The sequence below is a fragment of the Helicoverpa zea genome, chromosome 21 (assembly GCF_022581195.2).
Source record: "Helicoverpa zea isolate HzStark_Cry1AcR chromosome 21, ilHelZeax1.1, whole genome shotgun sequence".
Taxonomy (NCBI): domain Eukaryota; kingdom Metazoa; phylum Arthropoda; class Insecta; order Lepidoptera; family Noctuidae; genus Helicoverpa; species Helicoverpa zea.
This window is the reverse complement of record NC_061472.1, coordinates 2,972,952-2,995,533: the sequence shown is the minus strand read 5'-3', so window position 1 is coordinate 2,995,533 and position 22,582 is coordinate 2,972,952. Positions and strand designations below refer to the sequence as shown.

Below are 22,582 nucleotides of genomic sequence, written 5' to 3'. Positions count from 1 at the left end.
AAAGATAGTCACACTTTGGGTGCTGATTAGGTAAATAAATATGTACATGTTTTTATTTCCATAATTTGATAATGCATTTTATGGTGCCTATTATAACAAACAACATTTATATTAAACGCATTTTTGGATAGAATACTGACTTCGTCATTGTTTGGCAAAACATCATAATAATATCATGGCATCATACATACCTGAGATCGTCAGATGTTGTAGCATAAGCTAACATGAATTTTGCAAATAAATCTCAATTGAGGCAAACATACAAACAGTACAGACGTCAGCTATAATTTTTGCGAACAACTTTCTATCACGATTCTTCTGCCGAAATTAATTACATATCTAATATAATATATTAAGACTGGTTAATCGGAAGAGTTGCCGTTGTAATTAATAGCATGATTAGCGACTGGTTAATTTTGCGAATATCTATGGTAGAGCCTCGAGCGTTAGTTTCTGCAATTTTTTTTAGCTAACATGCTTTGCTAATGATAGGCGGTCAATGGGTTGATATTTAAGAATACCAACTTTGCTGGGTGATTACTGGATTATGGGTGATAACTGCTCACTTAATAAAAAAAAAAGAAGATTAGGTTTATACATAGGTATAATAAAGAAACTAAGCCACTGTCCAAAAAAACATTTTTTTTCAAGAGCTTTTTTATTTTTATGCTCATATCGTGACCGCAGCTTATTGTTTTGCATTGGAAGTGTTACAAATGTATGATCTTCTTAAGCCTAAGTTCACTGACAACATGTATGTCTAAATTGATAGGAAACTGTTTTAAAAAAAATTGACGTTCATGTTCCTGACGGACTCGGGTCTTGGATAGCCAGGCCACCATGGCCGACAATCGGTCGGGTTGCCATAATAATAATAATAGGAACGATAGTCCGGCTGGATCAAGGGACTGATACAGAAGGCAGTACTCCTTGATTCGGCGCGTATTGTGAGGAGGTTTCTGTCTCTGGGACCCTAACCACCGGTACTTTGGACCCTGTGCCCGATATCAGTGATTATCTATTTTTTAATGTTTTTTTTCTATTTAATATTTTAAATGTAGGAAATATGTTGTAAAATCAATAAATACGCAGCCACTATTATGCCGAATCGATAACTTAGCTGACCATTCACTAATTACGAACTACTTTAGACACACTAAACCACAAAGTTAACTTTCTACATCGCCAAGTATCTGCTCCAAACGCTTAATTAATGTTAACTAGCCTTTAATTAATCGCAATTTGTAATATTAATTGATAGCGAAAAGTATCGAGTTACTAACGGTGACAGGTTTTGTTACTTAAATTGTGTAATGCTTGTACTTTCTAGTTTATAATTGATCTTCTATAAGTTGACTTTATTATCCTCGTTGATAAACCTGGATTTCGAGGGAACTTCTTCACGTACCCGGATAAAAAGTGCACAATGTCCTTAATTAGGCTCTAGGTAAGTTCGGTTTCTATGTGGTGTCTGGTGTCTACCGAATTTCATTTAAATCAATTAAGTACTTTTAGCGTATTGTCCGCTTTCTTGCGAGACAGACAGATAGGGACACTTTCGCATTGAACAGTGCAAGCTACAAAATTAAAATAATGGTAATGAATCTCTGAAAAAACGAATGACAAAAATAATAAAAATCGCACAAGTGGTGTTTCTTATCCTGCAATTTTAAAATCCGTGGTCATCATAGATATACGAATAGCAATTCAATATAAATCACGTTTGCAAATTAATTGTTGTCTGATATTGATAATAAATTTACTTTCCGCCATTTTTTGCGGAAAGGAAAGGACTTGACTATGTAAATCGGTATCTATTGAAATATCGTCATGATATTTTATGACAGTAGTTTTGTTAAGGCGTTGTTAATATTCGTAGTTATACGTATTATATGACATAATTGCTTAGTTCCAAAAAAAAAAAACGAGTTTGTGATTATTAAGATTGTTTTTTGTATAGGGATTTTTTTCTTTTTTAATATAGTCCTTTTACTCGATGTACTTAATTTCAAAGTTAGTTTTTGTTTATTCTTGCTTTTGGAACTGTAGGTTATTACATACAACGATAATTTTATCGTTTTGAAAAAAAAAATAGGTAAGTATATAAAATTTCATAAGTCGCATGTAAAAAACACAAAACATACAACATTCTCCTTAACAGTTTTATATATGCAAATATCTCAGACAGACATATTATTTGAATGTAAATACATATTGCTTTTATGAACTCATACGATTTGTCTCTATCAATTTCTAATTAAAGGTTAATGTTCATAATTAAATGTCTTGTTTGACAAGCAGTCGGTTGAAAAGAACTATTAATTTGACTCCAATGAAAGCTTTGGTAACTGGCAGAAGTTTTTTTTTCTTCATAATAAGATGGGTGTGGTTCTATTGGCATACGTAACTGATGGGAATTATTTCCTGGGTTCGGTTTTTAATATTGGTGAAGTTTTATTAGGTTGTTTGTTCGTTGATTCGAGTTATTTTATTTTAAATATGCCTAATAACACAAGATAGCAAAACTTGTGTTTGGGACATGGAATTGTACATTACTGAGTACAACGATATTTGTGGATGTGTGATCATGTCTATAAGCTTGCCATAGGCTGCATATTTAGGAACAATGAAGGTAGGATAACAGCAAACTTTCAGTATGTGTTGCAGTTACGAAATTTTTTGAAGAGTTAAAATTTATTAAAAGCATCAATTTTGGATAGTTGTGGTGGCCTAGTGGGTAAAGTACCAACCTTTCGAGTATGAGGGTGTGGGTTCGATTCCAGGGTCAGGCAAGTACCAATGCAAATTTTCTAAGTTTGTATGTACTTTCTAAGTATACTTAGACACCAATGGCTGATAAAAAGGTGAAGGAAAACATCTTGAGGAAACCTGGACTATAAAGTCTGAAATCACCAACCCGCATTGAGCAAGCGTGGTGATTAATGCTCAATCCTTCTCCTTGTGAGAGGAGGCCTGTGCCCAGCAGTGGGACGATAAAAAGGCTGTAACATAGCCAACAACATCAATTTTGGCTTTGATTAATGTTTGCACCATATATAAAGGTATTGTCTCTACCATACGTAGAAGAAAAATTGGTTAAAAAATAAAATTATACCGTTGAAAAGAAGGCCATGCACTTGTGAAATGACGTCCGGCGGAGAACTACGTTGAACTATTAAATAATGAATGATGATGAAGACATACAAAGAAGAAATATGTCGTCTAATTTACTTCAATAATTTACCAAACATCTAACTTATAAAGGTGGCTTATCAAATATAGGTAAATAATTCAATCGGATACAAGCCCACATAAGCCTACGGTTGCCATAACCATTAGAAAGTTAGTGACAACCTTGACAAACAACCACATACTGTTGTTTTATAGCCAATAAATAGTTATGAACTTGTTGTTTATATGTTTTAGCAAGTGAAGAAAAGTGTAATTTTATGATACTGATTTGACACTTTAAAATATGATTTATATACCTACCATAGATCAGAAGTTGTATTCATATTTTGCTTTTTCTCCTGTGTCTTGAATATCTCTTCTTCTCCTACCGTCCTCCCGATCTTTCAGAAGGAATGACCTTTCTCTCAAAATTACACAACAAATATGGATATTTCGAGGCAGTTGTTGTAAAAAGACTACCATTCATATCGATATCGACTCGAAGAACCAACGCCTTCAGCAGATATTCGTAAGTACTAATCAGCTTATATTTTCTCCCTACAAACTGATATAATGTTCTCCCTTACTTACGCAAAGATACAATGAACTCATATTTGCCACAAGGAAAAATCCGACCAGTACATATACTGAGCAATACCAAGCATCCAATTAACAGTACCCCGCCCTTTGTGAGAAAAATATCTTTGCTAAAAGAAAAAAAGATTAAAGGCAAAAAGAAAAAGAGACTTGTAACACAAAAAGCAGAACACTGAAATGTTTTCACAGACCCTTCTAATTACGGAGGTATTGTTTGAAAATAGTATTTCAATGTTCATTTATTGCTGTTGGTTTTGTTTATAAAGATGTTCAAATACTCTTTGAGAGTAATACTCAAGTCATTATTGTCTTAGTACATAACGTCATCTTTCCTTTCCGCTGAATGGTGGCCATTTTAATAATCAATGGCAATTTGAAGTGCTTAGTTTCAACCATTATTATTATTTCAGAAAGATAAACATCAAAACGTATGCAGTTTGTAACTGAAAGACTTTGTAACTATTGAGCCGATTAAAAAAAATATTTCACTGTTGGGAAAACTACACTATCCCAAGTGACATAGGCTATATTTTATCCGAATGAGTAGCAGAGTAAATGATGTTATTGTGAGGAATATTACAATTTAGGATACATGAATCACTAATGGTCTTACTACAAAAACTTTAACCCCTGTTTTACACTTGTCTAAAAAAATTTTGGCTGCAAAATGAACCATATGTCAACGTCATAATTTGTCATTTTTTTAGACAAGGCTTAAACTGACGTTAAAAAGTTTGTGTGGTAAGACTGTTATAGTTTAATAATAGGCGTAAAAAGACCGCATCCTTCATCAGTCGGTTGCGTGGAAGTCGCCACAGCATCTTGAGTGCTATAGCCAGTAGACACGACTGCCCGCTTATGTGGAAATTAGTGCAGAGGACTAAGTCCCTGCTTACTATTATATATTAATTGTATTGTTTGTGTACCTCATGTATGGATCTCAGTTATCTGAATAAAGAAGTTTATTATTATTAATTTTATTTGCGTAAAACATAATTGTTATTTAAAAATGAACTATGTACATCTATGTACATCTATATTTAAATAAAAAGTAGCAGATTTACTGAGTTAGAAACAGTGAGAAATAAAATTGTAATCGTGTATTTGTACTAACCAAACGATCCTTTGTTCGTCGTTCCAGCAATTAAGTTATTGTCAGGATTCTAAGTAATTGTAACAATCTCACATAAAGCTAATTTTATAGTAGTTATCAGACCATGCAGGGCGGAGCTCTATTCTAGGAAAGATTCTGTAGGCTTGGTTTATAGATAACTTAGACTGAGGTGGACGAATATATCGACCATGTGCTGTATTAGACTGCCCTAGTTTGTAAGCCTACACCTGTTCTATTAATGAAAAATGTTGTGTGCTGCAGTTTCATATATATTTTGAATATTTAATTTTCTTGAATTGGTATCTTTAGTTTGTTGCACCTTTCACATTAAAACGGATAAACTAATTGACATTGTAATTGGCAATCTTACGTTGTGCTCTATTTAAGTATAATGATAATCGAACCATTTTCAGTTGTTTATCCCTGATTTGACCACTGGGTGGCAAGTGGGGGATAGTTTGGCTATCATTACAGTTAAATGTGCAAATCAACCTTAAAAGATATTCACTCGGGTACAACATTGCGGGATATTATTAGTTTCTCTTGAAGGTATCCAATTTTGGTCAAGGAAAACAATATTTAAAGCCTCCCGCCTCATTGGTCAAATGGATTGAGGTTTTATTAGTAGGAGACCCAAGTTCCATTTACCCCTGGAAAGAGGGTCTTTATTACGTAAAACGCAGTTGATGATAATAGGTTGACCCTTGAATATGGGAGAATTTAGACAATGTTCTTTCTATAGGAACCTTTAAGGAAAACATACCTGATTAAGTTTTCACTTCCATTTTACCAAGACTAGCTTTCGCTAGCGGTTTCACCCGCATCCCGTGGAAACTACTCCTGATGACATTCTGATAAAAATAACTCTGCAGCTTTTTAAATTAATGGTCTGTCTAATCAGTCGCTCCTTGTAAAATACTGTTACTCAGCTGTATCCCTGTTAGACTGGAAGCCGATCTCAACATTGTAGGGAAAAGGCTAGACAGATGATAATGATGGTATACCTAACACTGAAAGAATCTTCCTTATCGGTCCAGTAAATCTTGCAATCCTACCGTAGAAATAAAGAAACTCTTCAGCTGGCATTGAACATACTTAAATACCCCCCAAGATCAAGAACGGACAAGTCGAAGTAACATTACCATACATTAAAACATAAAGCGTACTTTTACTAGATGAGTCAACCTCAAGCTGCCTTGCCTTGCCTTCTTATTTTCCTCTGTAATTAGATACAACGAGTCTTTGTTTAACTTCCAGTATTGGACACAGATGCCGAGTAAAGGTGGTTAGAGACTGTAGTATTATGTGCGTTTTGACGAAAATAATACAAAACTATAGCTAAAATGATTACTTTGCAATATTTTTAAGCCACGTTTCTGTAACAAATTATTTGTTTGAATATAAACAGACGTGGATTTCCTTTTTGTGAGCGTTTTTGCACACCTTTTATCAAACGCTAAACTTTTATCACACAACACGAGGGTTGACGTGTTTTTGTTCGTAAAAGAGCGAGTCTCTACAACACTATAATAGTCGGTTCGAGAAAACATGCTTAACTAAAAACAATATGTATAATTACGTCAGATTTATGAGAAGCGTAAAATATAGCGCTCGTGTTTGCTTATAGCATAATAGATACGCGCAGAAAAAGTTGCTCGTCTGTAATCGCCCTAAACGCTGGGGCTAAATAGCCGGGGCCGTTCAAGGACTTAAGTCTGTTTGTTAAGCCCGGTTCGTTTGCAAGAAATGATACAAAAAAACATCACCCCTTTTATAAAAAGGACACAGAAAATGTTACTTTTGAAACGCTTTTTAAAATTGTTTCAGTTTTTGTTTTGGTTTAAAAGTAAATACCTTTTTATGGTTTCGGACTGAAAAGAAAATTAAGATATCACGACCAATTAGAATGAAAAGAAACAACATGAAATGGAGATAAATAGGTACTGTTAAAAAATTGATACTCTTTTGAAATACATATTACCACTTATACCCTTAACCTTAATCTTTTCAATAATGTAATGAGGCATAAACCATAAAGCACGACATACAATTATTTAATTAAAACAAAGCCCACGCAACATATTTCTTTAGTCCTTCACCCTTAAAATACCTATCATATTCCAATACAAGGGTGTACTAAAAAAAAAGTTACACCAGCTACAGCCTTATTCTGTAACCCCCAAATACATGCACACATCATCCCTCCTCTTCCATCCTTGATAATTAGAGAGAGATAAACGATATTCTATAATGGAATAGTGACTCGTTCAATCAGAATAAGGAAGTTATTCGGAACCATTCTTTTTTTAATTTGCAGTAACACTAGCCACTGTAACATGTAATATAACTCCTTAATGAGAAATGGTGTCAATTTACAAGCTTATAGCTATAGCGTTTAATATTTTATATCGGCCTAGCCTGTTCCCAAACTAAATTGGAGCCAGCTTAAAGCCTCAACGAGATGCATTTGAGTATCAGTCTATGTCATAGAGCTGCTTTTTTGAGCTCCTCACCTAGATTTATTTACATGGAAAACCTGATACCCCTCGGTGAGACTGGTTGTCAGACTATCTGGTTTTGAGTAGGTTTTAATGTATGCTATTTTTTAAAGGATTCTTTCATCATACCATGTTGGTATCCTCAAAGTTTATTCTATTAAAATTTAGAACAGATTTGTCGATTTCACCTGTGTCCCGTTCCTATGTTACTCGAAAAAAGTGTGGCTTTCCAACAGTGAAAGAATTTTTCCAATCAGTTCAGTAGTTCCGGAGCCTTTGAGGTACAAACAAATAAGCAAAAATATGTTTCCATTTTATTATATTAGAATAGAAAAGTAAATAGTCGGTATTGTACTTCAAAATCGCTACCTCTTATGCTTTATACCACAATCTCGTATGAGTCAAGTTCGGTTTACTTTCGCGCACGCGCCGCCATGTCAATTTCCTGCTGAAATTTGATAGCCTGCGCTAACTTCCGCCCATTGGTCAATGTTTTAAAAGGGAGAGTAATATTAAGAGTAAATATTATTGCGAAATTAATTACTGTTTTATGTTGTGACTTTTAAGAGGTTTTTAATTATTATTTTTTAGTGTAGGTAATTGTGTGGTAGTGTAATTGATTTGAGTGATAATGTAATTGTGGTTGTGGTTTTAATTACCAATAATTATTGATCGACTGATCTTTTGTGAATATTTTATATTTCATTTCTTATTGAACATTAAATAGGGACTCAAAAATAATGTAGCATTATCATTTATCTTAGTAATACAAGTTCACTTCTAGATAAAGGCCAAACCAGACTTGACGCAATGCAGATCATCACTTCACCTTGCCAAAAACTGGAAAGCTTGCCACCCCGAATACCAATTCTATTATGATTCTGCCGAGAAAAGGTAAATAAAAGAACATTGTGAAATTGTAATTTCAGAACGAAGAAAAATAATACGATTCTTTAAGCAAACAAAGTAAGGGAAGAGGAAAAATTTGCAGAAAAATATATTTTGGAACGTGTTCGGCATTTTAAATATGATTACGTCAAACCGATTTTTCAACAATGCATTAGAAAGAAAAAAACACAAAGATATTATGAGAAAAGCTACGTCATATAAATGCTACTGACATTACCAACCTACAAACCAACCAATTTAAAAAGACCCCTCATTCCCTCTAATCCCTTTACAATTGCACATTCAATAATTGCGTGTACGTACTTGAAGGGTCTTCTTAAACTGGCCGTGTACTTCACACATCGGAGAACTTCGTAATTGTTTATGGAGTGTCACGGAACGGTTGCTTCGAGATTTGAATTTGAATTTCGAACGTTATTTGAAAATGATGTGCGTGAAGTTATAATAAAAAGAAAATGGCCGATAATGATAGGCTACCGTTGGAAATAAAAAGATAGAAGCGTGATTATGTAACATCATTTCATTTTATTTATTTCAATTACTTTTATTTTATTTGTCTCTCTGATGAAATAAATTGCGTTGTGATGTTTCTGTCAATAATAGAACGAGTAGGAACAAATGAACCAGTGTGTATTTAATTGAGTTTTTACGCATCATAAAAAACAAGCAATGTCGGTATCGAATTTACATCTATCCGTATCTCTGTACCAATTTTCATTTGAGCTGGTTCAGACATTTTTTTGTGATTGTGTAGCAAAAGGACTGACTTTCTTTGACATTTATTAATATTAGTAGGAGTAAGATTCCTTTGACTATTTATAATCTTTCTCCATTTATATCAGAACTGAACAGTTTAAAGCTATGTATGTCTCGAGTGACACATCCCGGAACACTCAGTTGATGTGTCCATGTAGGAAACGGATATGTTTGTATGTGTGAGTGAAGTGTTTGCTAGTATTGGTGTTGGCTAATGATTTTCTTCGAAAACGATGTCCATTTGCACGATTGGTAATTGAAAGAAGCTAATTATATCTACTGCATCGTTTGTTCAACATTCTGATGACGAGTTTCTTCGTGTTTTAGAAGGCATGAATTGGCGGATCAGGGCTGTTTTATGAACATCTTTGGCAGTCATTATGGATAGTCAGAAACCAGAAATACTGACAATCACTATACTAACAAAGGGATATTAGCTTGCCCGAATATCTGGATTGAGGTGGTCATATAGGCAGTCGCTTCATATAAAACACTAGTACTCAGCTGCATCTGGATAAACAAGGAACCGACCCCTAAAGTATTTGGTAAAAGGCTAGACAAATGATAAATAAGACCCGTGATAATAGTTTTTACGTTTTTTTTGTTCCACTAGCTTACTGCTAAACGAGGTTCATTACATCTCACTAAAACCGTTGGCATTTGTCCAAAGAACGTAAACACAGATTTCAGCACTTTCATTCTACATTAAACCTTGCCACATACATAATAATTAGCTATAAAATCCTCATGTACTCTCTCCATCAGCGGCCATCATACTAAAAGTGGAAAACCAAAAGTTTTACCACCGGGAGAGTAGTTCCTGTCCTTCTTGAAAGACATTCCTAGAGAGCTACTTACTGCTAAACTTTGTTCATCATAACTTGAGTGACTGTTTTAATGTTTTGATGTAAACTATGTGAAGTTTGAAGTCCTATTCTTTAACAATGCCTTACTAAGTAAGGTAACTTGTATGGTGTTAGTAGTTCTTATCATTCGCAAATCGACCTGATGTGCTCTTTAGTGGATTTTATACACAGTCACTCAATTCATTTAAGTATATTAGTTTAATGCACGATCAAAAAATTTGACCACTGTCTACATACATTTAATTTACAATGAAAAATAATAAAAAAAAAAACTAAAAAATCCGGCTTCTATAATATTATTAGGTACCTACTGTCCTTAAACCTTCTTCTGACAATCACTATGCTGAAAACCACATCAAAATCAGTTCAGCCTCAAAATAATAACCGCACTAACAAACATACAAATCAAACTAAGAACCTTATTTTTTGAAGTCGGTTAAAAATAACAAACAAAAAATATTCCTTACACTGGAACCAAAAGTAGCGCCTCAAATTACATAGTATATTGTTCTTGAATACGGGTGTGAAACATTTCTGCGTGCGAACTCACTGGAGTATTTCTAACAAGTAAAGAACTAAGAAGTATGGTGTGACGACGTGACGTCTGTTACGACGCGTCAGATGTAAGAACTAAACTGCGTCATACCTTGGTGTGTGGTGTAAATCATAAGCAATGGAGGGTTCAGTTTCAGGGAGTATTTTTGATTTGATTATGGATGTCGGTCAAGTTCATCGACAGCATAAACGTCCGTTTTCCTTTCATCTGGACGAAAGTAGGTAGTAAACAGTGGTTTTAAGAACTTGGGCTGTAAACAAATTGGTAAATAAGATTAGATTACAACCTCTACTTCTAAACCTATTTAACTCTGACTTAATATATTTACTTACATAGACTATATTACATAGCCTACCATTAGATATTTTATTATTTGAAAATGTGGACTCTGGTAACAAAAAAAACAACTTACATTTGTAAGTAATACAAATTCTATAGCTTAAACACGCAGTTTCAATTTACAAACAGCTACTAAAACCATTTCGAATTCATCTGACACCGTGTAAACTCGTTGAAAAATGTGTAAACAATTCTTGTTTAGTTCACAACACTATTCCTCCTATATAGACTTGTAACTACAAGCCTACCAGCACACAGCAAACTTTTAGTCGGCCGACAGTTTGTTTGGGCTCATAAATCAGTATGAGGATGAATGGTAGAACACACATTACGAAGATCAGGTATTTAGCCGGTATTAGACCGACTGATTTGATTGGAATCAAGATTTTCTTAAAAAAAAAATTTTGCCAACCATCGGATCAACTAGGGTTGCCAGCAGTACTATAAGTAATACATACATATATAGTATTGTACTGATTTTCGGCTTTGCATATTATATACTGTTGAAAAAATATACACAAAAATACAATATTTTCAAAAAGTATAAATACCTAAAACTTATACTTGTTTCGAAAGTAAAATTTATTTTGTCACCTGTTCCATAAAATACAATATATGTATATTTTTAATATACTATATTTTTCGGTGCCTTATTTCGCAAAATAATACATTGTGCTGATGAAATTAATTTTTTATTTTTTATTTTATTGAAGCTACATAGGCTCACTTGTTAGTAATGCTTATACCTAAGGGTTAGTAAATTAAAATTAAAATTATTTAGGGTATGTCCTGACGAACTATGACCTTTATAAAACGGCTCAACATACGGGAGTCGTTCAGGTCAGATAACGTCTTCAAAATGCTATTGGAGCTGCTTCGTAATCTACTCAACAGAGAGGCGGTCTTATTTCTCATAATCGCATAGAAGTCGTTTGTATGAGCTTCAGCAAACATAGTAGACGCACTACAAAATCTTGGCAGCCCCAACAGCACTCTGAAACCGTTATTATATTGCACTCGCAGAACATCTAGGGCCTTCCGCGTATAGTTGACCCACAGGGCGCCAGTGTAGAAATTCTGGCAATAAGCTTTAAAAAGGGTAATCTTAGCCTCTACGCTACAGCGAGCGAACCTATGGGCCAACATATTGCATCTAGCTGCCAGAGTCCTGCGCTCGCGATCCATGTCTACCTGATCTTTAAGGTCATCTGTAACATAATGGCCAAGATATTTAAATTGGGTAACCCTTTTCAGAGGCACACCATTCAATGAAATGGTTGGTTTGTAGCAAATTGCAAATGTTGGCAACCCTAAGGTCAACAGCTATCGCCCGACTATTTAGTCTCCTATGTGCGGGAACGCTAAAAGGCTGTCTACAGTGTCTACACCCACGTAGTACTAATATTACTGAACGGACGACAGAACACCTTTTTGCATAGCAATCAACGCGGATAAGGTACAAAAGAAATGTTCTGAAGCGAACAGATTATGCCTACTTTTGGTTTGTGGTATACGTTATAGGATTGTAGCGATTGCAGTACACAAGAATAAAATTGTAACGTGCCTATTTTAGTAGAAGGTCAAATAGGCATTCGCTCACTGTAAAGCACTGGAACTCAGCTGCATCTAGTTTGACTGCCATTTGAGGGTCGGCTTCCAGTCAAACTTACAACATAGTTGGGAAAAGGCTCGCCTTTTATGAGGAGATCATCAAATGGCCTCTTCCAGGTGCAGCGTAAAGGAGTGTCAGACTCTTACTGACTAAAACCCACCTTACTTCTGCTGGAGCCCTTAATGTAGGTACCAGGGCCGCGGTAACTCCGCGAACAATCCCGCAACTCCGGCGGGCTTTGACCATAACTTACACCAGACAGAGTGACGTCGGTCGATATTATGAAACTAGGTTCTTCTCACTCTGAATTTAATTTAAGGGTGTATTTTTTTTTGCGCTAGGTTTCTAGTATTCATGCTGTCAACCTAAAGTTTTAGTTAGACAGTATTTATACTTCTTATGTCTTTTGCTAGTTACTAATAATGTCTGTGACTATATCATGTATTTCTGTCTAGGTACATTATACTATATGTATGTATAATTCTTGGTACATAGTTCATTCTGTTCATTCCCAAATAAAATATAAATGGGAAATAGACTTAATGAGATATTAGCTGCTGAATCCATTTTTTATTCATTCGTTCGTAATTATTTGTTACTGTATACTGATTAGCTATGCAAATAAAACTTAGTAACGAGTGTCGTAAAAACAATTGAATTGGCTGCTAGTATACCGAGTCGCGTAATGTTGGGACGTAAATTCATTGTACCGTTGTGTGTGGGGCAAGTTATAAGCGTATAACTGCTACACTCATACCTGTTGTTAGTATTGATCATCGGCCTTTTGTGCCATTGCAAGGCACAGGCCTCGTTTTATATAGAGCTTACATGCAGTCATAAGTCCAGGTTTCCTCAAAAAGTTTTCTTTTACCTTTACTGTCACCAGTGTCCAAGATACACTTAGAAAGTACGTGTAACTTAGAAAAGTTACGATGGCACTTGCCTGAACTGGAATCGCACCCGCACATTGCCCTTGGACACCATGTTCTCAGAAATTATTCCCTATCGATATTAACATGTGTATTTTTCTTTTTGTTTCAGGTAACGTAAAGGATTTTTTTGCCTTCATACTATGACGACGACTTTCAATATGTAAGCACATAACCTAAATTTTTGAATTTTGAAAAACGCAATTTGTTCCTGCGTCACTAGACATCGAACAAAATACTCAACGTAACGACATCCAAATACAAATCGCTACCGCTTATACCTCAGACCAAACAACACATTAGTAGTGAAAAGCACAAGTAAAATAGGTTTAGCGATTTCAGCAGTACTGCTCACAACTCCACCATACTTGTGACATACATACCTAATGAGATTGTGAACGAGTCATACCGTATGTAGATCTATTTTGTGTAAAAAGGAGAAATAAAGTATGTTTGAAGTCGTCTAATTGGCTTTTGAGAGCTTTGAATTGTGACTGTGATGTAGAAGTTAGAGGTTGTGGGTCTCTCTCTTTAAAGCTCATGGCGTGCTTAGGTGATCTTCACACTGCCCCGCATCACGCTGCATCTTGCGTGTCGACGCACCTACGCGCGTTCCTGCGGGAGTGCAGATCTGCATCATCGTGCGGGTTTTTCACGCACTCACGCGCGTAGGTGCGTTTTGTAAATTCACGCACAGCGAGTTCCATTTTCAAATATACACGTCACGCCCATTCAAAATCACGCGCGGCATTGCGGGATTCAGTGTGCCATACCTTGCGTCTCGCCCCGCACCTACGCGCGGGGATGCGTGTTTCTCCGCATGTATGTGCGTGATCCGCATGAACGCGCGTGGATGCATTTTCAGTGTGTTGGACTATGCGTGTTTTCCATACAAACGGAGATATTTCCATACAACGGAAAAAAACGCATCCACGCACTACGCTGCATCATGCGGGGCAGTGTGATAATCGCCTTACTTGTGTTACTTCTTTCTTTCTTGCTAAGTTGGTATTTCTTCTTTACGAATATAGCTCTTGATGGTATAGCTGTGGGATGTGCCAAATCTTGAACTGTCTTATACGTCACAAGAACCTTTTCTTTGAGAACCTCTAGCTAATATTAAGGTAAAGAACATTGCGATTTACGCCTTTTTAAGCTGCTCATCTTTCCAGAACATAAAATTTTGTTCAGCTGCGGGTATCATTTCAAAGTTCCTAAGTTATTTTTGTAAAATCCTTTTAAAAACAACACAGTTTTTTAACCCACAGAAAATGTCATAAAACAACTACAAACACAAAACAATTTGCCTGTAATACGCGTAACAAAAAGCTTACAAACGGTTCTATTAATAATTTCGAGCTTAGCCACTAGCCACTTAAGTGATTACGTACACTGCCGGCCAAGAGTATTCACCCAGCTACCACGCATCAATTATACACTTCCGTGCAAAATAATTGCTTGTTACGAGACTATATGTAACTTCACGCGAATTATTATGAAGACTAGCGGCGTTCTTTAATAATATGATGAAGGGTACAAAAAAGTTTTTTTTTTTGAGTAGACGTAATAACTGTAAATAAATATAAGAAGGCTGCGTAATTTTTTGTGAGTAGATTACGTAGTTTTACGAGGTTGTTTCAGTCAAAACACAGCTAAGTTTTTTTTTGGTAGATCTATAAGAGTGTGTGTTTAACCAAGAGTGCGAAAGCTGATTCTATCCCCGCCTATCTATTTTCTCATATAACAATAAAATCATTTGAAAGGTAAACAATGACCTAACCTCACCTTTGTATTAAAATTACTACTAGTCTCATGGTGACTGATGTATGCCTCAGAAAATATAAAAAACAATTTCAAATTACCTCACTCTTTTATCATTTAATTCTCGTATGACGACATTCAACTCCTGCGCACCTAAATTTCAAGATGACAGTGTTTGTCCAACAATTGTTATTATCTAAGTCTAAATAGATAAAAGTTATTTATATTCAGATTGTGTCTTAGTTTCATTGTTTAAGGTATGTTCTAACTGGTTGTTTTTCTTTACGAATGAGTAACAAGTTTATTTATTTGACGAAAATTATTCTCTTTTTACACGCTTTTTATTAGCTTCACCTGTATGTTTGTATGTTTGTAGGTTTGTAACCGACTTCTTTGGGCGCGATTTTGACCCACTTTAAACGGCCAGATTTCGTTCAAACTTTGTAGATTTATTGAGGACCGATGACAATACACTAATTTGATAAAATTATTAAGAATGTGTTAATTTAATTGTGAATTTTCGCAATAGTATTAATTTTAGATGACTTGTAGGTACATGTAGTGGCATACTACCTTCATAACTGAACACATATTCAGTAATATCTGAATATAATGCAGGATAGGTATCTCTACATCATAAAGATGATTTATTTCAAACATTCAATATACCCATATCACATTATCCACGATCTTAAATTAAACGACCATTACGAATGATTAACATAAAATAAATAAACCGCGAAAATAATTAACCGAACGAAACCGAGCGGTTACAAAATCTGAACCTCATATTACATTGAGATCATCAATAAAATACCGAACAAGTTCCATTAACCTTACGTTAAACCGTAAAAATTGCCGGCCTTCGGTTTCACACGCAGTAGTAGCACTAGTGATGTTGTTTGTCGATATTCGGAAGGTTATCGATAACCCCCCGCTGCGCCAGTGTTTACTCGAGTCGTCGAGCCAGTCGGTTGGCTTCGATCGCGCGCGCCGCACGCACGCTGCGCCCGCGCACCTCGTTCGTTCACCCCGAGTTACGAACTGTCAAGCTGACGTTTCGTAACATCAATACTGTAACGCGATATCGGTAATTTTTTCGTTGTCAGCGAAAGTTTTCAGTGTTTTTGTGACTAATAACACATTGTGGATAGAAAATTTTAGTGTTGTGTCAAAGGATCTGTTGAAGGTTTTTGTGCTAGTGATGTGATTTTGATGTGTTGTGGAGTTATGCTATCATGTTTTAATGTCGCTCCTTGCTGATATGTCGACTATAATTAGCGAACTACAATGGCTTTGCGACGAGGATTTGTTTGCACTAACTTGGCAAAACGGTAGGTGTTTATACTTGTAGATGTTAAGATTGTTGCATGTATGAGAGTATCTGTAGACTATGTCAACATGTGTGGGTTAGTGTTGGTAACAGCTGATCGCCCGTGTCGGCATAAATTCCTTCTTTAGTCGCCAAGTTCAAACAACAAATGGACTCTACTTTTTTAAAGAGTGATGAATTAGTAAGATGCTTCTTTTGCAAAATATAATATAGTCGAGTAGATATGTTAGTTGAGTGTTTTGTTTTTATGGTAATCGATTATATTTTAGGAATAGGTATTACTTTAATGAAATTATAAATATAAAATTACATCAACGTTATCTATTAATAGAACACTAAAATACCATCTTTAATACGTTTTGAGAAAATCTCCAAGGGTGATTAAAATTATTTATTTTGGTTAAAATTATTAACAAATTATAAGTATTTTGTTTCATTCAAAAATCCATGTCCAAACAAAGTCTTAAAATCTTTGACATTGAACCAACTTAAGCGTTTAATAAATTTTATCACGGTTTGGAACTAACTTTGCGAAAACACAATTTAATTTATGTGGACAACATTGTTACGACTCAACGGCTGTTTAAAGGCTCGCTTGATTAATTAAGGTCTAATATTATTACTGGAACCTTGCCTTAATAAAACAACAAGATATGCTTAAAAACTGACTTATTTCATACTAGCTTCTGCCAGCGGTTTTACCCGTGCCCCATGCGAACTTCTCAATAGATTTGAATAAAAAGTAGCAAATGGACTTCCTGGATAAATGGTCTATCTAACACTGAAAGAGTTTTTCAAATCGGACCAGTAGGTTCTGAGATTAGCGGGTTCAAGCAAACAAACTCTTCCACTTTATAAAATTACCTATTAGTATATATTTATTTTCAGGTTAGGTATGTCCTCCACATTAAAAATGTTTATCGATAAAACTAACAGGGATTTAGTGTTCAAAGTGCAAAAAAGATGTGTACGTGCATTGGTTGGTATCCGTGTTCCAGATTCATGTAAGCCCTATTTCAAAGAATTAAAAATATTGACCTGCAATTTACATCTATGAAGTAACTGTATTTATAAAAACAAATGAAAATCTATTTGATAAACTTAAATCGGAAAGATATAAGTTAAAAATTGCTAATGTGCCACATAAAACTGCTCTATTTAGCAAAGGCTTCTTTGGAATGGCATCAAAAATATACAACAAAATACCTATTAAAATACTAGACACTAAGGAACTTCCAGTATTTAGAAATTAATTAAGAACATTTTTAATTGATAAAGCGTACTACACGATCCAAGATTTCTTAAACTGTTGACAAAATATTAATTGTAGTGCCAATACCTACCCATGTAAATTATTGTATGCCTATTAGGCAGGACATATTGATACTCAAATATATTGTTAAGATCTGTAACTTACATATGCCCACAATAAAGATACTTTGACTTTGACTTTGACTTTGATAAAAACCAGTTTCGTTGATCCTCCATTATCAAAGAAATAAATGTCGATAAAATATTTATTTATGTTTTATTTTACAAAAGTCATGTAGAGATGTATATTAAGTACGTTTAATTGTATCGATAATAGTCATTAAAGGCTAAATGAATATGTAGATTTTTATGGCTGTTTTAAAAAACAAAGATGAGACCCAATCAGCTGTTTAATGTTCCGAACAAGTTGTAACTTGTAAAGAAAATAATCAACTTTGCCTTGTTACTAGGAACCAGGTAGGTACAATACTGGTTTCTTTTAACACAAGACTTTAAGTTTATAAAATATGCATAAATTACTATTATGTTATTAAAACTAGATAGCCTTTACAGATAAGTTTTTAAATCGACCGATAAATTTTATATTGGGCGAATTTAAAAATAATATTTAACATTATTATTTACTGTTTGAGGAAAATTATCTTCACAAACCGAATATCTAAAATAAAATTCTTCATTTACCTACCTATTCAAATATTTCCCTTATTGCATAAGGAGAAAAAAGTCCCAAAATCGTATTTCATTGAAAAATAACAGCTGTCGTAAAAGTTTGCGTACAAATTATCACTTTGATGCTAAAAGACACTTTCCTGTCGTTATCAATATTTTTACGTCTTCACTTCCGAATGCGATAAAGGACTTTTTAAAGAGGTGCCAAAAGAAAGATTATTTTTACGAGTAAATAAATGTGGAGGCGTGTTTTTTTATGATTGATAAGAACCAGTCAAACGCTTAAATAAAATACACAAACAGATAAAAACATAGAAATACAATGAAATATAAAGATGTAGAAACAAAAAAGTAAATTTATTTTTTGCATTTATTTAACTTTAAAAATATATTTTCACAATTAAACACCACATAAAAACTCAATAATCATCTTATTACGAAGCATAACATTACAAAAACACTATCGAGCTTCAATACACAATAATGCGAATCGAGAAAAAAAAACAAAGTTCGGAATTCCTCGACATCATTCCGAAATCCCTTTACCAAGATATTGCATCAAGTTTAATATAAGCATAAAGCATATCGCTACTGTTTTTAGTTTCACTTCGCTTACTTAGGTTATTCCTAAAGTAGCTTAACATTTTTTCATCAATATTATGATTTAAACTTAATCATAATTAAATTACATTAAAAAAATTTTATTACTTAGGATGATTTAAAAAAAAACGCTCCATCAGTTTTCAAAATATAAAATAATCTTTTGATAGAGACGAAAGTGCAATTTTTATTCCTAAGTTTTTTTTTTCTAAATTAACCATTAATTACACTGACATTAAAAAAACTGTTTTAGCCACTGTAGAAAAAAAAAAATACAAAAAAGTAGTGTTGCGATTACTTTTATCGATAATAATCATTGGTACGGAGGCGATACTCGAACCAAAGTGTAGTCGAACCAAAGTGTAGTGGACAAGTAGGAAATAGCCAAGGCAAGCAAGATTCTTGCGACTTGCCCGACCAACTTTGAGCACTTCATTATTAAACGATGCAAACTCTGATTGTATGCTTTTGTATCAGAATGAGGTGCTAAGATATTAATTTTCGTGTTGGTTGTGTGAAACGTTTAAGGACTTTATTTTTTAAGAATTTGTCTATATTTTAAAGGTTTTTGGACTTTGCAAAAGTAAGTACTACGAAAATCGTAAAAAATAAACTAAAAGAAAAATCTATATAAATTACAAAAAGTACGGTTATTATTCCAACGAAAAAAGAACCTAAGGTAAACGGTAGTCAAACTGTCAATCATTTTTTGTATGTAACATAATACTTCAAAGAGCAATATAGTTTGCCTGTACCCAACTTTAATAATGATAGTAGATACGGCTTTTAATAAAATGTTTATTATAAGGGATGAGACGACGAAGGGTAGTTCACCCTACAATATAATACAAGTAGGGCTTTTTTATCTATAAGAAACATGAGACTATATTGTTATTGCTTCATCTATTATTTTTAACAAAAAATCTATAAATAATACATCAGTTTAGAAATGATATTCAAATGATAGACTAATGCACAAAAACTGTAAGATAAAAGCTTGAAGAAGTTGGTCCAAAAAACATGAAGATTTTATTTATAATTCAAGTGATAAAAACTATAGATTTCAAGTTTAGATAAAAACAAAAACATCTCAATATACATACCAACATACTTAATTCACACCGTTGCAAAAACATAGAAAAATATATAACATAAAAACAAAACATCGTAATTTTTTGCCATTTTTTTTATTTTGAAATTTTTATCAATGCACCTCATTCGACATAACGTCATTATTAGCAACACTAATGATTACCAAATATTTTTACAAACCCGTTTTGGAATGGCCGTGACATTTGGTTTGCAAACACTGATTGATTAAGAGCACTAATACAAGAATCTAACATGTTATAATGTTATTGTAAATACTAATAGTATTGATGCAATATTATTACAAAAAAGCTTTTATGTATTTTGACACGTGGTTGTGCAATATTCTTATAAGTCTTCAGGTTTGTTTACAGCTGTAACAAACTAAAATTAAAATATATGAATTAATGCTATAGGAAAAAAAAACCAAAAAAGAAAAAAAATATAAAAAAATGACAAATAAAATCATTACCTTAAATAACAACTTAATCACTTTTAAATACTTACACAAAATGATTAATGACCTCCAACCCAAACCAACTAAGCAAAAAAAATAAAACATTTTTTTTTTTCATTTTTAGCCACGAAAAAAAACTACATCATTTATACAGACACGCCTTTATGCGGCTGATGGTCGAGTGATGATGTCATTCGTGAATAACAGCCGTATGTCGGATACCGACACTATGAATAGTAAACAGCAGCCATGGTACTCGTGTCGACAGCATAACATGATGTATGTAAGTGCTCGTTGGTATGTCGGATTTTTGAGAACATGCTGTATTTGTTGATTCTTTGCAGTGAATTTAAAGGTATTTTATTTAGGGACTAATTATATAGGAGTCCTTTTCTTATATGAAAACTACAATTAATCGTATTTTTCTAAAAAGAAAACGAGACACCAACGGGCCTGCTGGAAGAAATTTCTCATGAAATAAGCTGTGCCATAAATAGAACACATAATACATATATTACATTATACATATATATTTTTCTTCTGTGTGTGTATCTGAAACAAGAGGGTAATATTATGTATCACCTTAATGTACTGTATTTTGACAAATTATCTTTAAATCATTACAAAAAAATCTCCAAGTAGGTAACGCTCTTTTTACATTTTTACATAGTGCTTTTTTATTTACCAAAATAGTCAAAAGCCAAACGGGTCCAAAAAGGTCTACACACTTCTTATATGACAGGACATAGGAAAATCATCAAAGATTTTATTGACCAACTCAAATCAAAGTTCCCAAGCATGTAAACTACATAATCCCCATATTACTCTTAACTTACCCCCCTCCTACAATTAGAACATTTAAACCGACTAGTGGTCCAACGATATATAATAACCATGCAGGTCTGGGTAATTAAACTAGCGAGTGAATGAACTGAAATTGTTATAAATAATATCTGCTAAGCTTGCTAATGATTGTGGCTATGTTTTGATGACCACTACAGTTTCTCACAAGTACCTAAGTTTAATGCATTTTGAATAATAGCTGCATATTTTTTATATATTTTTGTAATTTTAAAGTTATATTGTAAGATTTGTTAAGAGAGTCAGCAAACCCCAATAGGGCCTACCAGGGCCAAAGCTTGCTGGGGCTGCGAGATTTTTGAAAAAAGTGACCGGCGACCGCGGCCCTGGTACATTAAGGGTTTAAGAAAGAACATGGTGGGTTTCGGTCAGTAAGGGTCTGACTATCCATCACTCTGTACCACAGCGAGCGGGAGGATTCATTTGCTGATTTCCCAAAAAAGTATAATAGTTTTCACAGAGTACAATGTCTTACTACAAAATGTGAACGAACAGTTAATAGAAACAAAAAATCCTTTACTCAAATTAATTATCATAAATTACTACATACAGAAATAACAGTAACGTTTCTAATTTGTTGTCTAGTAGACGTTTCAGAGCATACTGAAACTAGCCAACTGCGACCGCTAATCTGACGTCTAACGCCAGTCTTCTTGGCGCAGCGCGAAGTACCTATGACGTCACGCTAAGCCAGATTACCAAGCTCCCACTTAGCATGATCAAGCATTTACGTATATTTAGTTATAATGGACATAACCTGTTAAATATGAAGATGTTTAAGGACTTAATTTTTATTGTGGAACTGATATTTTTATTAGGTATGTCTCATATCATTAATATAGCCTTGAAATTAACCACATTGTAATGTAATGGGATCATTATTTATCATGATAATTAGCTAAATGATCATTTAATTGTATTACAAGAAAAATATTAGCACTTAAGTTACATTTTATTTTACCAACTTTCCATAAACCAGGAGATTGTCAATTCGCATGTTTTTGATTACCTAGTCTGTTTTGAAATGAATACCAGATCTATTTCAAACATAAGTAAAGCAAACATTTCAACTGTACTTAACTTAAAAAAAATACACATTTAATCTATAACCGTAGGCTACAGCTCAACATACCATTACAACATTAAGGCCGCCATTAGCGGTTAAAGCAGAGCTTTGCAGATATTTATTGTAA

General features: G+C 33.9%; 1 protein-coding gene across 2 annotated transcripts in view; it reads left to right on the top strand.

Moving 5' to 3' along the window:
- The window catches only part of LOC124640647 (rho GTPase-activating protein 7), a 327,491-nt gene that overhangs the window by 24,897 nt on the left and 280,012 nt on the right, over positions 1–22,582 (top strand). The window contains exon 1 of one of the 2 annotated variants that reach the window (XM_047178509.1): positions 16,087–16,442. The exons of the other annotated variant lie outside the window; for it this stretch is intronic. Within the exon in view, the coding sequence (XP_047034465.1) occupies positions 16,355–16,442 (88 nt within the window). The 5' untranslated portion in view covers positions 16,087–16,354. Of the gene's footprint in view, positions 1–16,086; positions 16,443–22,582 lie in introns of those variants that run through there. 2 annotated transcript variants of the gene reach the window in all.